This window comes from Centropristis striata, chromosome 22 (assembly GCF_030273125.1).
Source record: "Centropristis striata isolate RG_2023a ecotype Rhode Island chromosome 22, C.striata_1.0, whole genome shotgun sequence".
NCBI lineage: Eukaryota > Metazoa > Chordata > Actinopteri > Perciformes > Serranidae > Centropristis > Centropristis striata.
Genome location: NC_081538.1, coordinates 14732107 through 14748638, shown reverse-complemented (window position 1 = coordinate 14748638; position 16532 = coordinate 14732107). Strand labels below are relative to the sequence as shown.

Sequence of the window (16532 nt, the reverse complement as noted above, 5' to 3'; positions counted from 1 at the left end):
GCACACAAACACACAAATAGACCTCTTAACAATTGAGCAAAACACATTTATTGAAAGCAACAACTTAAACAAATATAACCATTACTTCTAAACATATCAAAGTCAACAAGAAAATAATATTTTTGGGTTCATGTGTGTATGTGTGCACAATGTGTGTATGTGCGTTCTCTTAAAGTGACGTTTCTCTTGAGTCCCTGGGAGGCCTGAAGGTCAGTATCTCTGTGAAAGTGTGACCTGCACAAACACAAAAGAAAGGATTTCATGCACACCTGCAATGGCCCTTCTGTGTATTAATACATCTTAAAAGAAGGATCAAGTACGATCTAAGATCTTGAGTGACCTCCTGTGGTAAACAGCAGGTACTGCAACAATACTGACTGAACACTGTGTTTAAGGTGACCTGATGAATATAGGTCCAAAATGAACTCTCCTTTTAGTTCTGTTGTTTTCTTCACCAACTCCTTGGGAGAAAACCTTAAATGCTCTGCTGTGTTCACTAGCTAATAGCTAACTGTGTTTGTCAGCTGTTTGCTGGACAGGTACTAATTGGGTTATCAAAGCTTTTTCACTAAAATCAGATTGATGAGAGCAGTGACAAGTTGTAGGCCTTAAGACAAAATAATTTAAGCTTAAAAAGGTTAAAATGCTCAATAGTGCTGAGGATAGCCCAGCATTTTGCTAAAATAGGCCAAAACACTCAATGGGGCTGAGGATAGCCTAGTATTTTGCTTAAATAGACTACAATGCTCAGTAGAGCTAGGGATAGCTTAGCATTTAGCTAAAACAGGCGAAAACGCTCAGTAGAGCTAAGGATAGCCTAGCATGTAGCTTAAAAAGGTTAAAACACTCAATAGGGCTGAGGATAGCCCAGTATTTAGCTTAAATAGGCATGTTCAATAGAGCTAGGGATAACTTAGCATTTAGCTAAAATAAGCTAAAACGCTCCATAGAGCTGAGGGGTCATCCCTATGTTCCCCGGGACCTATGTTCCCCGTTTTTCCCCAAAAGGGTCCTATTTTTCCCTGTAGCAATATATACCGGGGAACATAGGACCCTTTTTCTGGAAAAGGGTCCTGTGCGCCCCGCAATCTATCAATCTTTACGGTAGACTCTCAGCATGGCCAGCAGGCCTACTGTCGCATGGCCCACCTTAGCTCAAGCAGCCCAAAACTTAAATTTGCACAGCAGCTACTTTCTGGTTACTCTGCAGTTCATTTTTTGGGCTTTTTGAATAGGGTTAGGGTGAGGGTTATGCCTATTTGCCATGGAATTTGGCAGTAATGGTGGAAAAAGTAACAGAATGGGGAACATAGGACCCTTTTTGGGAAAAGCGGGGAAAAAGGGTCCTATGTTCCCCAGTACAAAGAGGGCAACATAGACACACCGTGCTGAGGATAGCCCAGAATTTAGCTAAAATAGACTACAATCCTCAATAGAGCTAGGGATAACTTAGCATTAAGCTAAAATGAGCTAAAATGCACCATAGAGCTGAGGATAGCCCAGCATTTGCTAAAACAGGCGACAATGCTCATTAGAGCTAAGGATAGCTTAGCATTTAGCAAAAATTGGCTAAAACACTCCATAGAGCTAAGAGTAACTGCACAATCAAGGAATAATTGATTAAACATCGGCAGGTCATCTTCATCATGTCTACATGCCTAAATGCATTGATTTGCTGGCTGATTAGATATTTGCGTTAACAAACTTTTTTTTTTTATACTATTTTTTTTCATCCCTATGTTCCCCGTTTTTAGAAAAAAGGTCCTATGTTCCCTGTTTCTCCCAAAAAGGGTCCTATTTTCCCTTGTAGCAATACATACCGGGGAACATAGGACCCTTTTTCTAAAAAAGGGTCCTCCCGACTGTTGTGGGGTTAGGGTTAGGGTTAGCTCGAGCCCTCAGACCGGGGGACATAGGACCCTTTTTGGGAACATAGACACACTCACTTCTATGCTATTTTATACTATAGAAAAGCGTTGTAGTCTATACTTTACTTTGTACTGTATTATACTATTCAACACCATGATAATGTATTCTGCACCATACTACTATATTATAGTAGCAACGCTTTTTGCCCATACCCAACGTCTCTTGACCCCTTGTTGATATAAAAAATATTAATAAGTGAGCTTTAAATCTAAACCATCCTCCCCCCTCTCTCTTACGTTTCCACTGGTCCAGTGGCAGGTCTGTGTTGTCCATGGTCTGATCATAAGGCTGCGCCTCAGTCTCCTCCTCAGTATCTCTGAACTCAGTGAAGAAAGGCAGGTCGAGTGCCTCCGACGCACTCACCCTCTGCTCGGGGTCCAGGAGCAGCATCTTTTCCAGGACACACACTGCTGTGTTGCAGATATACATGTTAAGGTCAGAATGACAGAGATTAATGCTTCAATATTTACATATTAATGTAATATTATGATATTACATTAATACGTAAATTTTGCACCAAGGTTGTTGTCGTTAACGAAAACTAACAAAATAATGAAAACTAAAATTGAAAAAACATTTTTGTTAACTAAAATAAAAACGAGAGTTTTAAAAAAAACGATAACTAACTGTTGTGGTAAAAAACTAAAATAAAGTGAAAATGTCCTTCGTTTCCATCTTTGTTAACATTTTTCATACATAAACCTTTTTGGTTGATATGAAATCTATTTCATCTATCTGGCTTTATGACTTAATAAACATATTGGGGCTGAGATGGATCAGACAAAGGAAATAAAGGCAACATTTACTGTATTGTGACCTTATTGAATCTCGCAACCAACAAATACCCCATTACCAAAAAACTGAAACTAACACTAAAACTAATAAAAACGAAACATTTTCCAAAAAATAAAAACTAATAAAAACTAGCAAACACACACTACAAACGAATTAAAACAAACTGAATTATCTGAATGAAACTCATGAAAAATCCCAAACTATAATAACCTTGGCTCAGGATTCCTACCCCTTTTCCAAAGTCAAATTCAAGCCCTTTTTTAGGCTTTTCCAGTGTCTTACAGCTGTGGTAAATTACATATTTATATAGGATACATGTAGTATATTCAATATCACGTTAAAACCCACTTTTATAGACCTGCTTATATGTAATGCTTTCTATCTCACCACTCCTTTCTTCACTTTTTACTTTACTTTTTCTAAAACTAATGAAAGTCGCTCTACATACGTCATCTGTTGTAACTGACACGATTGGCTAAGAGCTACGTACAGACGCTTATGATAGACATTCGTAGCGCCCAATAAACGGCTCTGGTTGATCGTAAACCCGCCTCCTCTATGGAAAAATGACACTCTAAAACCTCTAAAAACTAAAACTAACTGAATTTGAAAACAAAAATTGACACTAAAATTAATGAAAAATCCAAAACTATTACAACCTTGGTGTGCACAGCTGCAACTTTTCAAGTACTTTTTGTTTTTTTCCAGAAAGGTGTAATTTTACTTCCTTACTTGCCTCAGCAAATTGCCCACCAAGGAACAAATAAAAAAGGTTTTGAATTGAATTGAAATTGAACTGAACACCTGGAAAACTGTAGAACAGAGAACTTTACCTACCATTTGCGCTAGCTTTGGAGAAAATAGATTGCAAATCTTTTTTTGGCACTTTTGGTAGACTTCTGATGTAGTTTTTGGCCTGTTGAGAAAGAAAGTCAAGAGAAGTATGACAAAGGTTTGTGTGCTAAGAGGTTTTCATGAGTCAGAGATAATTCAGGTATTCTGATGCTTCTTTATATGATGAATACTATGAAACAGCTGTGAAACTCACTATTGGAATGCATTGTAGAAACTATGAAAGCAATCTGACCACAGACGGTCTTCTTTTGAAGTTTAAGCCTTTGGAGTCTGGGGCTATTCTGTTGGTTTTGGACTCCTTTTCATTCAGCCTGTATAAACCACTTAAAAAGTGTTCACCCTGCCACGTTGGTATCATTGTTTTCAGTACAACCTCACCTTTATGACCAGATTATTATTTTTTCATTTTGACTTACTGGATCAACATTTTGACCACAGAAACACACAAAAAATACAAAAAACACACAAAAACACAATGAAATTACAAAAAAAAACACATAAAAACACACTAAACCACACATAAAAACACACATAAAATGACAAAAAAACACACAAAAAATGACAAAAAACACACAACAAAATGACAAAAAACACAAAGAAATGACAAAAAACACATAAGAACACACAACAAAATGACAAAAAACACAAAGAAATGACAAAAAACACATAAGAACACACAAAAAACACAAACGATCGCATAAGAAATGCATTGAAATGCTGAATGCACACTGCAAAATAAAAAAAAATCTCTTCAAAAACTTAAAATCATGTTAGACTTGGTCAAGGCAGTTTTAACCTTTGATACAATAGAGTTGATGCGATAATGGGACATGGAAACTTCTAGAAAAGCCAAAACTTTAGAGGGAAGCTGACAGCATCGCTCTCCGGCACCTTCGTAGACTCCAGAGGGTTAAGGAGGCAAACTGCAAACCATTTACAGCCACCTTTCAGCTTTACAGCCGGTGAGTGTTCTACAGATTTTGCATTGAGTGTGTGTGTAGTATGTGGGTCTAACCCCAGTGTGTGACTTACATCTTGGCTCTGTAGCTTCACAACAAAGTCAGCAGCTGGGGTTCCTGTAATCTTCATGATCTCTCTGAGCTGGTCCAGGTCTGGCAGTAGCTGTGGTCAAGTATTAACTGCTGCATGGATTTTTACCTTTCAAATATGAGTTTTCTATTATGTACAGTCATGGAAAAATGTTAGACTACCCCAAGGTTATAATAGTTTTGGATTTTTTAAATTTCAAATACAAACACTACAAACACATTCACACCAGGTAGATTTGCACAAAATGATGCACGCACACATACATACACATGCATGCCAAGATTATAATAGTTTTGGATTTTTCATTAGTTTTAGTTTTAATTTTCTTGTGATTTTTTGTTTTCAAATTTCAAATTGTTTCAGTTAGTTTTTAGAGTGAGTTTGCTAGTTTTAGTTTAGTTTTTATTTATTGGAAAATGCTTAGTTTTAGTTTTTAGTTTTTATTAGTTTTAGTGTTAGTTTTTTTGTAATGAGGTATTTGTTGGGTGCGAGATTCAAAAAAGTCACAATAAATGTTTCCTTTATTTCCTTTGTCTGATCCATCTCAGCCCCAATAAGTTTATTGAGTCATAAAACCACATAGATGAAATAGGTTTTGTATCTACCAAAAGGTTTACGTATGAAAAAAGTTGACAAAGACGAAAACGAAGGACATTTTCACTATAATTTAGTTTTAGCTGGTTTTGTAACCACAAAATACAGTTTCAGTTAGTTATCGTTTTCTTAAAAAAATCTGTTTTTTATTTTTATTTCAGTTAACGAAAATGTTTTTTCAATTCTAGTTTTCGTTATTTCTTTAGTTTTCATTAACTATCTTGGTCCAGTGTGTTTGAGCCTGTCACCATACCAGCAACTTATCTCCTTCTTGGACAACCCTTGTTCTTATTGTTCATTTTAATGCCTGGTACAACTAAAGGTGCATTTGTTTTCACAAATTTAATTATAACAACAAAAATACCTCATAAGAGTTTAATTTAAGTTTTCTTGGTAATGATTGGTTATTATTATTATTTTTAACTTGGAAAATGTCTAGATATCAGCTCTTAAATTAAACTCTTATGAGCTATTTCTGTTGTTATTATTATATTTGTCCAAACAAATGTACCTTTAATTGTATCAGACATTTAATGAACAAGAAATTGAAGAAAAATGGTGGTCTAATAATTTTTTCCACGACTGTATAATATAATGATGAGGTTTGATTAAATTGGTGCAAGACAAAACCGAGCCAGTGTTAATGACAGATAAGGATACGATCATTTCCTTTGAATAGCGGTTTTCCCAGCAGCATCTCTGCCATGATACAACCTGCAGACCAGATATCCACTGCAACACAAAGCAAACATTCGTTATTATTATAAAAAATATGTCTCTTTGCCTCCTTCTGCATTGAAAATGTGAAGAGAGTTTACCAGTTTGTGTGTAGTGCATCCAGTTGAGGATAACCTCAGGCGCTCGATACCAGCGTGTCACAACGTAGCCGGTCATTTCTGTGTCAGCCTGTCTCGCCAGGCCAAAATCAAGAATCTGAAGTCGAAAAAAAAAGGAGAAATGTATCATGGAAATGTGTAGATGTATGTGGCCTTCATGTTAAACAGCCTGACATAAAGTTCAGGGTTCCTACCCCTTTTCCCTGTCACACCACAGTGAGGTGGTGTTTTATTTTATGTTCTGGTCCTGTTATTTCCTGTTTTATTTTTAAATAGTAACTCTCCTCTCGTTTCAGGTCACTTGCCCTTCCCCGTGTGTCATCTGTCTGATTGTCTACCCTAATCACCGATTGTGTTCACCTGGTGCTCCCTTCCCTCCATGTGTTCCAATAGTCTGTGTTCACCTGGTGCTCCCTTCCCTCCATGTGTTCCAATAGTCTGTGTTTTCCCTTGTCTTGGTCCAGTTTGTTTAACCCCATCACCATACCAGCCACTTATCTCCTTCTTGCCACAAGTTGTCTTGTTTTCACCATTTTGGATTCTTCGCAAGAGTGATTTCTTTGTAATTTATTCGCAGTTCTTAGTTTCATAGTTTTTCGAGACAGCCGTTTTGTTTTTCCTCCTTTTGGAGTTATTTTGTGTTCTTTATTATTTTTTGCCCTTTAGTCCTGATCCATGGTTTTTGTAGAATCTTTTATTTTTCCTATCAGGTTTTGTTCCTCCCTTTTGGAGCGCTTTTGTTTGTATGTCTCTTATTGTTTTTCTTTGAACATAAAAATTGTTTTTAGCTTAATGACATCATTCTCTGTGTAATTAACTGCTCTCTTTGTAAACTGCGGTTTTTAAAAAAATGCTATATAAGTGAAGTTAATATTATTATCATTATTGTTATACAACTAAAATAACTAAAATTATGTTTCCTGGCAGCGTTCTAATGAAGGTGATACATTAAGAGTTTCATGTTTAGAACACTTTTGAGCATTTTATTAAAAATCAAAGCACTTTTCAAGTCTCGAAAACAACAACAAAGCTGAATTCAAGTGTTTTCAAGGTTTCCCAGCACCCGTAGGAGCCCTGAAAGTTACCTTTAGCTCGCAGTCCGGGTTAATGGCTAAATTTCCTGGTTTAAGGTCCTGTTGGACACAAAAATGTGAGACAAAGGAAATCAAGTTAGTGATAGGAGGAACCTGGTCTCACAGGAATAGCCACGGATTTGCTTAACTCAAAATCGTGGAATAGCCACGGAATCACTCAAATTTCCATGAAACTGACACGGATTTCGCTACAATGCAAGTTAATGACAGTCATATCCTGTGGCTACTCCATGAATATATATTTCCTATTGGTTTGTGTCCAAGTCACATGACTTTCAAGGTTCCGGCGGTCAGAACAAAAAACATGGCGGACAGTTCCCTCATTTTTAGTGAAAAAATCAATATTTTGACTTAGTTTCTGCCTAAAAATGGATTTTGATTACATTTCTAGCGAGAAATATATTTTTTATTTTCTAAAAATTCACTCAGTGAATGTACATAAAATTTGAGTGATTCCGTGGCTATTCCATGGATTTTGAGCTAAGCGAATCCAGGGCTATTTCACTGATTCCTTTGAGACCATGTTGGATAGGAGACATCAGAAGACATGGTTATATTTTCTGAGACACACTTCAAGGTGTATTTGAACTTTAGGTCCCTAAATGCCTCTTCAAGGACTAAAATCAGTATGAAGATGACAAACAGATTTTCAGATTAATCCATACAGTTTCATCTGGTACAAATCTTTCTAATAAGCAGTTAGCTGGGTGGGTAAAGTCAAAGAGAGATGTATATATCCATCTGGAAACATTTCAATGACTAAATTAAATAGACAGCGTATCACTCTGTCTCGAAAATACTTAAAAGGGCTCCCTGTGTGGGAATCAGGATGAATGGGATTGAGTGTGAAAAAGAGCAAGAACCCCACCCCCAAAGCTCACAGTCTGAAAGGTCAAAGGTCACGTACCCTGTGGATGATCCCTGCAGAGTGGATATACTGAGGAGAGAGGAGACACAGACAGCAACTTCAGCTCAACTCGCCAAAACAAGTCCATGACCCTGAATTTTTCCTCTAATTATTAACACATGGCATCTAACAGAGAAAATGTGTTGGTTGTGGTGTTCACCTTGAGTCCTTTCATCATCTGATAGACGAGGAACTGCACTCTGTCTTCTGATAATCTCTCCAGCTTCATCAGCTTGCCCAGATCAGTGCCCATGAACGGCATCACCAGGTAACTGTGGACAAGAGAAGAAGAGTCAAATCATTCCGGAGGAATAAAAACCAGTTATAGTCAACACCGATGGACGCAAAAGGAACTTACAAGTCACGCAAGCGGTCCAATGAGATCTCAGCAGTGAAAACATCCAGCAGGCCAATTACCTGATAAGGAGAAATAAAAGCATCTATGAAAACAACATGAAATAGACCTCAAGACTAGCCTGGCTAATGCCAGACTATATAACAAATGAGATATAGTCTGGAGACCACCTATTCATTTTTTCGTAGAGGAGGCATGGATCGTCCAGAGCCGTTTAATGGGCGCTACGAATGTCTATTATAAGCATCTGTACCAAGGTTATAATAGTTTTGGATTTTTCATTAGCTTTCGTTTTAATTTTGTTGTGATTTTTGTGATCAGTTTCAGTTAGTTATCGTATTTTAAATTACTTTAGTTTTTATTTTTATTTCAATTAATGAAAATGTTTTTTCAATTCTAGCTTCCGTTATTACGTCTTTGTTAACTATAATAACCTTTGACTGCCCTTGTTTTCTTGACCTTATTGTTCATTTTAATGAATGGTACAACTAAAAGTACTTTTGTTTTGACAAATTTAATGATAACGTCAAAAAGAGCTCATAAGAGTTTAATTTAAGAGCTAATATCAAGCCATTTCCCATGGTTTTCTTGATAATGATTGGTTATTATTTAATTTAATTTCCTTAACTATAATAACCACTATGGCGCCAAACGATTATTGCCGTTTGTGCAAGATATATATGAAGGAAGAAGGACACTCCACATATGCACACTCTTCAGACATATATTTTTCCAAAAAGAACAACGAGCATATCAGAGAGGTTAGCATTATTAGGAGTGATAGTCGCCCAAGAGGCCACAACCACAACGACCGGGGTCTCGTTAAAACTCATTAGCTTAGCCGCTAACGGGGCTAGTTGGTAGATTAGGCTTTTGCCAAATCCTGTTGGAAGCAACGCTAAAACATCCTTTTTAGTGGTGATAAAGGAGTGTAAAGCCAAACGTTGTTCTTCTTTTAAAATAAACTTTGGCTCTAAACTATCGAGAACACTTTCTCCAGCTAGATCCAAAGAGAGCTTTGCGTCTGCTGCAGCCATGTTGGATCCGTAAGCAAACTACAAGCTTCCTACTGTCCAATAATACACGTCATCGTCTTGCTGTGCCTCCCCGTTCTGTGATTGAATACCAAAGCAGGGCTAAGAATCAGCCATGGACACCATGCCGCCTTGCAGTTTGAAACGAAATCGAGCACGCAAGGCGGCATGGGTATACCCAGGCTACCTCAAGACGGTCATATTGTAATCATTTTCACCTTCATCCTGTCTATCTGCTTCTGCATCATGCTGAAGTCCCATACACGTTGATTTAAAAACCACAGAAGATGCATTACACAGCTATAAATTATATTGCCTTCTCACATTTTCATGCTTCATGTGTTTGAGGAGTCGCAGCTCTCTGTATGCCCTTTTGGCGAAAAGTTTGGACTGGAAGGGCCGATGAAGTTTCTTGATGGCCACCTGCATCGATGTACGGCGGTCCCATGCTGAACTGAAACCAACAGATACATAGGGATGTCAATCAAAAGAAATTATGAACAGGTTTAATTTCCCCCTAAAAACTCAATTGCTAGTTCTGGAATGAAGTTATGAAATGCATTTCTCAGATGACTTTGAATCCAGTACCTGACTGTCCCATACTTTGTATTCTTAATTTGTATCCAAAGGATTATATGTTAAACAACAGAGAAAGAGAATTCACAGACTTATGTTTAATACAGACAAGACGCTTGATTTCTCTTTGTTGGAAAGATGTCAAGAGCTCTTCTGTTGGTCGCTGGCTGACAGAGCTGTCAGCATGTCTTTTCCTTGAAAAAGTTAACATACACATTGAAAAAGAAATCTGCCAAATTCAAAGATATTTGGAATCCCTTTCTTGCATTCTTGGAGAACTGTGAAATTGAGGAAACTCTAGAAACCTGAAGGTGATATGTCCCTAATTGTTGATATCTTAACTATGTGAAAACTGTGTATGAATATGTAATGTCGTTACCCACTTATTTATTTATTCATTTATTTTCTTTAACTATTGATTTTTCCTTGGGGGTGGGGGGAGTGGATACGTTTATAGTTTGACTTTGATGAAAATGTAATTTTTGTAAAACTCAATAAATACACACACACACACACACATACATATTTATGACCACAGTCTTTATTCTTGATAGAAGCTCATGGACAAGGGTGGCATTTGATGCAAAAGGATATAAATGTTATTTTTTCCTCCAGGTGCACTTGTAAAAGAGATTACAACAAGATTATCTATTGAAATGAAGGTTGTTTACGAAAATATGTATGTTATTGTATATTTGCGTGTTGAAAAGAATCAGATGAGTTAGATTTTTGCTAGAGAATTGTCTTCAGTTTTACTCAATTGCTGTAACCAAATTCCATGACTTAAGGCTTAAGGTTTTTTCTAGCGGACATTCTCACATGTCTCAAAGGGAATCTCCAAGTCTAATTAAAAGCATCTAAATGGAACAGTGCCTCATTAATGATATTAATTATACCTGTGCCTTTCTCACTATGACAAACCACAGTAACTACTGTGGAAAAAAGGCTCTATTTGTAGTTGAAGACAATGTAGCGGTGCATTCTATGCACTTAACTCGGGGTCTTTGACTTCCTACAACAATGAGACTGGGGGGTAGTTTTCTTTGTTGATACAACACAATGCAGAGAGAGGCCCTGCAGAGCCAGCTGTGAAGACACTGCTGACTCAAATACCCCTGCTGCAGGAATATTACAAAATACTCAAGTACAAGTAAAAGTACTGGGCTGCAAATCTTCTTGAGGTAAAATAAGATAATTAACCCTTTGATGCACAACATATTGACGCCCTTTCTAATGCACAACAAGGGTAAAAAATGACCTGCATTCATTTCTCATGTTATTTCATGCTGGCTGTGTGTTTCTTTGCTCTATCTAGTTTATTTTATGATTGAGAAGTCTAAGTATTCTTATTATCTTTTTTAAATTACAACAACAGATCATTATATCCATTTTTCTTTCATACTTTATGAAGTAAAATAGTTTTTGTATTATTACATCAAGGTTACACACATGGGTCAAAAATGACTAATTCATCCCAACTTGATTTAAAATTAAAAGACCTAATACTATAATAATAAAAATAGTAATTGGTTTCAAATAGTTACTTTAGCAGTAAGAGAATCCAAACACTAATATATTGAATATCTTTATGTATCTTTTTGTCACACATACAGTGGATCTGGAAGGTATTCACAGCGCTTCACTTTTTTTCACATTTTGTTATGTCACAGCCTTATTCCAAAATGTATTAAATTCATTTTCCTTAAAAGTGTACACACAATACCCCATAATGAAATTTTTGTGCATTAGAAGCGTAGTGATACAAAAAGGGTTTTTATTCGAAAAGTAAGAAATGAAAACAAGAAATTAGGATGTATGATGATCAAAAACAAGTTGATTGAGGAAAACCTGCAATACTGAAAGATAAAATTATTTTATTGCAAAGATATAGAAAATAAAGACTCAGTCGGGTCACTTTAGACCCATGTTGTGCTTCAAAGGGTTAAGGCTGATTAAAGGTATCTAGACATGGTGCTTTTTAACTTCGTTCTCATGCATTGATGACATTTTCTTGTGAGTTCTTTATGCAGCTGTATAATACCTGAAATACTACTATGCAAAATAACTAGAGAGAACCACTTCTGTGTTACCTCAGTACTGAATGTGCATAAAAATGCACAAGAAAAACAAAAAAAGGTGCTTTTGGATGAGATTATTTGCTAAATACTCTGACTAGTTCGACCTGGTATGAACCCTAAAATCAGCTGCCCCCTAATATTCAATCAATACACTGCAAAAAAGGGCTGTCTAAAACAAGATAAAAACCCTAAATTTGAGGGAATTCTTAATTTAAGATGATTAAATCTAGAAATAAGCATGCTGTACCTTTAAAATAAGAAATTAAATCCTAAAACAAGATAAATTAAAGCTGCAAGCAGCGATGAACTGACCAGCTAAGTGCTTTATATTTAGAAGTGTTAGATAATTTATCTTGTTTTCAGAGTTAATTTCTAATTTTAAGCGTTCAACATGCTTTTTTCTAGATTTAACAATCCTAATTTAAGAAATTTTGTCAAGTGAAATTATCCGTCCATGCAGCAAGATCATTTCCCTCAGATTTAGTGTATTTATCTGGTTTTTAGACACCTTTTTTTGCAGTGTACTTCTCTGAGCTCTAAAGTTGGTGTTAAACTTACCACACAGTCCCATAGGCTCCTGTTCCGACCTGCTTCAGGTCCCGGTACCTCTCCGGAACCTCCCAAACGGTTCTGTTGACCTCCTGCCGGTAGTATCCCGTCCTGGAGCGCACAGCCATCCCCTCCCGACTCGACAAGGCTGAGGATCAGGATCAGGATCAGGGTCCGCTCCGTCCTCTCATGTGATCAAACGGAGATGTTTTTATTTTCAAACGCCAGAGACGCGTAGTCGGTCCCGCAGAGAAGAGTTTAATGGGGCGCAAATTCCTCCAGAGGAACCAGAGGACAGCTCGAGCGCTTTGCAGGGTCGCAGATAAACCCCCAACACACACAAACACACACATTGTTAGGCACGGATCGTGTTCGCCCGGGGCAGTCTGTGGGTGTGTCTACAATGTTTGGGGGAAAAGCCACAAAACATCTGTCCAGGGGTTATATCCCTAATATACTCCTGTTATATCCCTATAATACTCCTGTTAAATCCCTATAATACTCCTGTTATATCCCTAAAATATTCCTGATATATCCCTAAAATACTCCTGTTATATCCCTAAAATACTCCTGTTATATCCCTTAAATACTCCTGTTATATCCCTATAATATTCCTCTCATATCCCTATAATACTGTTGTTATATACCTAAAATACTCCTGTTATGTCCCTAAAATACTCCTGTTAAATCCCTAAAATATTCCTGTTATGTCCCGAAAATTGCCCTGTTATATCCCTATAATACTCCTGCTATATCCCTATAATACTCCTGTTATATCCCTGTTATGTTCCTGCAATATTCTCGCAGAGTTCTCTAACTAGCCTGTAACTTTGCATTAATGATCACTATGCTGCCCTACCAAGTCTAACTACATTTTTGGTCAAAAATTAACTCCTTGATGTCTGTTTTATCTTGTGACAAAGTTTAAGATTTAAATTTTGCTTTATTTCAGAGAAATAATTATATATAAAAACACAAAATCCAATTCAAAACAAAGCAGTAATTACACTTGCCATGGTCTGCTTTGGATATATATATATATATATACTAATTTAAACATAAAAATAATAGAAAGTATGAGTTTATTTGATAGGGACATTATTATCTAGATAGTGATGAAGTAAAAAAGAGATACAATTATATTTAGACTAAAATATAACATTACTCTATAATATCAAGTCTAAAATACACAAATCTTTGAATAGAGTTGTGAAACACTTTTAAATACACTTATAACAAAATCAATTTGAAAATGTTTATTCACTGAAAACAAAATATAAAAGCTGAAAGAAGACAACAACATTGGAGTTACCGCACTCTGTTTATCATTACTATTAGATCCTTTTACAGTAATGCAGTAGCTACGTTTTTTGGGGTCAAAGGTCAAAAAAATAATCATAATAATAGTAATAAAAAATAATCATTTTTGAGCATAAAAATTACATCATCAATACATGTAGAAATAAGTGTCATATCACTTATCTACATGTAACCCATTTGGCTGGCCAGTTAAAAAAACGTTAAAAAACTTTAAAGCAGTTTTTTCCAGTTTTACCTTTTGCGTAGTTACTGCAGTTAGACTTTGTAGGGTCTACAAAGTCTAACTGCAGTGACTACATTTTTTGGTTGAAATTGAGTTATAACTAAAAGTGAACTCCTTGATGTCTTTTTTATCTTGTGACAAAGTTTGAGATTTCAGTTTTGCTTTAGTTCAGAGAAATAATGATATAAAAATTGCAGTAACTACAAAATCCAACTTAAAACCAAAGCAGACCGCAGTAAGTTCACTTACCACTCTTGTATTTCTTCATTGTGTTGAATAGTGAAGACAAGAATAATAGAACTTATAAGTTTATTTGAAATGGAAATTAATATACAGATAGTGATTAAGTAAAAAAGTGAGATAAAATGATATAAAAATATAGCATTACTTTATCATAAGAAGTCTAAAATACACAAATCTTTGAATTGAGTTGTTAAACACCTTTTAAATACACTTTATCTAGCATAACAGGGTTGTAGATGCTAATGGGAATGAAGGGACAAATACAAATTACATATAAATAGTTGTTTTTTTACTCTCAATTTCACTGTATAGGACTTTCTATTAGCATTATATTTCATTATGTAACCATAAAAAGGACAACAGATATGAATTACAGTTGAATTGAGTTTTATTAACCTACGTAAAAACATTTGAGTATTCATTATTATTATTAGTTACTGTTTAACCAGTCTGGCCATTCAGATAACTGGATATTTTCTCTTTTTCTGACCATTCTCTGTAAACCCTAGAGATGGTTGTGTGTGAAACTCATAGTAGATCAGTTTGAGTGATACTCTGGCCATCAACCATGCCACGTTCAAAGTCACTTAAATCACCTTTCTTCTCCATTCTGATGGTCGCTTTGAACTTCAGCAGCTCGTCTTCATGTTGTCTACATGTCAAAATGCATTGAGTTGCTGGCTGATAAGAAATTTGCGTTAACAAACAATAGATTATACTATTCTATGCTATATATTACAGTATGGTGTTCTATACTACTATAACACCATGCTATTATATCCTGCACTATACTATTATATTATAGTATTGTGACGACCCCCTGTTTTGTTTCACCTGTCAGTGGTCGCTGCATGTGATCGTTGGAGGAAGTTAACACAGACTAATTTAACTTAGTCTGTGTCATACCAGACATTTGGGACATCCCACATGGAATTAGGCTACATCATCATAATCCGTAGCCAAGTTGTCATAGGTGCACTATGATGTTTTTCCACCAGTTCTTTCCATTTTGATCGATCTTCTGCAGTTCTTGTTGCATTATACTGAGTCATATTCGTCCAAGTTGCAATATTCGAGAGCCAGTTCTTTCTAGGTCTTCCTCATCCTCGTTTTCCAGGTGGAAATAATATAGTATGAGCAAAGCTCAATTCATCACAATGACGAGTGACGTGTCCAAACCATCTCAGTTTTCTTTGTTTGATGGTGGAGAGTAAAGCTATATGGTTTCCACTTTTCTCGCTACAAGACACCACTATTTTACATGCATCTTCTGGTCTTGTGGTATCACTTTGCTGCTACAACAGCCTCCATTCTTTTGGGAAGGCTAATCTACAAGTTTCTGGACCACGCTGACCATGAAGGTCTAGTTCACAGTAATCAAAGGGCTATTAATAGATGTGCTTCCACTTGAGGGAAAAGTGGCCACCGGGAAAGTCACAGGCCACACCCTCTCAAAAGTCTGCTCACTCAGCGTGTCTCCATTACAAGTTAGCCCCCAGAAGGATTTAGAGACTTCGGATGTGATGTGTGGTTTTCGCCGTCACTAACTGTGCACAACGTCAGTAGCTGAAAGCAGCATGGCTAATTATGCACAATAGTCTCCGCTTATCATAAACATAGAGATTGTGAATTAACGGCATCGCTAACTGTGCACAGTGTCCGGTGCTTGTTGTAAACAAACAGAGATCGCTACGTGAACACCTCCTGCAGCAGCAGCACATACACACTGTACTGCTACAGAGCTAAGTGTAGCCAACTGCCGCTAACGGCGGCTCTTCTTAACGAGCCTGCCTCCAGGTTATTAAGAAGAGCTGCCATTAGAAGTAGTTAGCTACAGTTAGCGCTGTCGCTGGATTTGCCTCCAGTCACTTTCTGGAAAAATAGTCACTAAGGAGGTCTGAAAAGTCGCTAAATTTAGCAACAAAGTTGCTAAGTTGGCAACACTGCTTCGCCAGCTTTTACAAATGGCGTGTGTTGTTGTCGTTCAGAGTACTTCGTCACATCCCGCTTAACGATCTATCCAATCAGTAACCAGGCTGTTTTCAGGGGAGAAAAAAGACCCTGCTCTTCAACAGGGACGAAAAATGTCCTGAC

The 16532-nt window shown here is 36.6% G+C and overlaps 1 protein-coding gene across 1 annotated transcript; it reads right to left on the bottom strand.

Moving 5' to 3' along the window:
* Positions 1-36: 36 nt before the first annotated feature.
* On the bottom strand, positions 37-12780 carry mapk12b (mitogen-activated protein kinase 12b). Its single transcript, XM_059325887.1, has 12 exons — positions 12662-12780; positions 9774-9903; positions 8419-8477; positions 8221-8332; positions 8061-8090; positions 7145-7192; positions 6042-6156; positions 5884-5955; positions 4612-4691; positions 3562-3640; positions 2166-2339; positions 37-234 (listed from the first exon to the last, which is right to left on the bottom strand). Exons 1-12 carry the CDS (start codon positions 12778-12780, stop codon positions 170-172), a joined length of 1083 nt encoding a protein of 360 aa, XP_059181870.1. The 3' UTR covers positions 37-169.
* Between the last annotated feature and the right edge of the window lie 3752 nt (positions 12781-16532).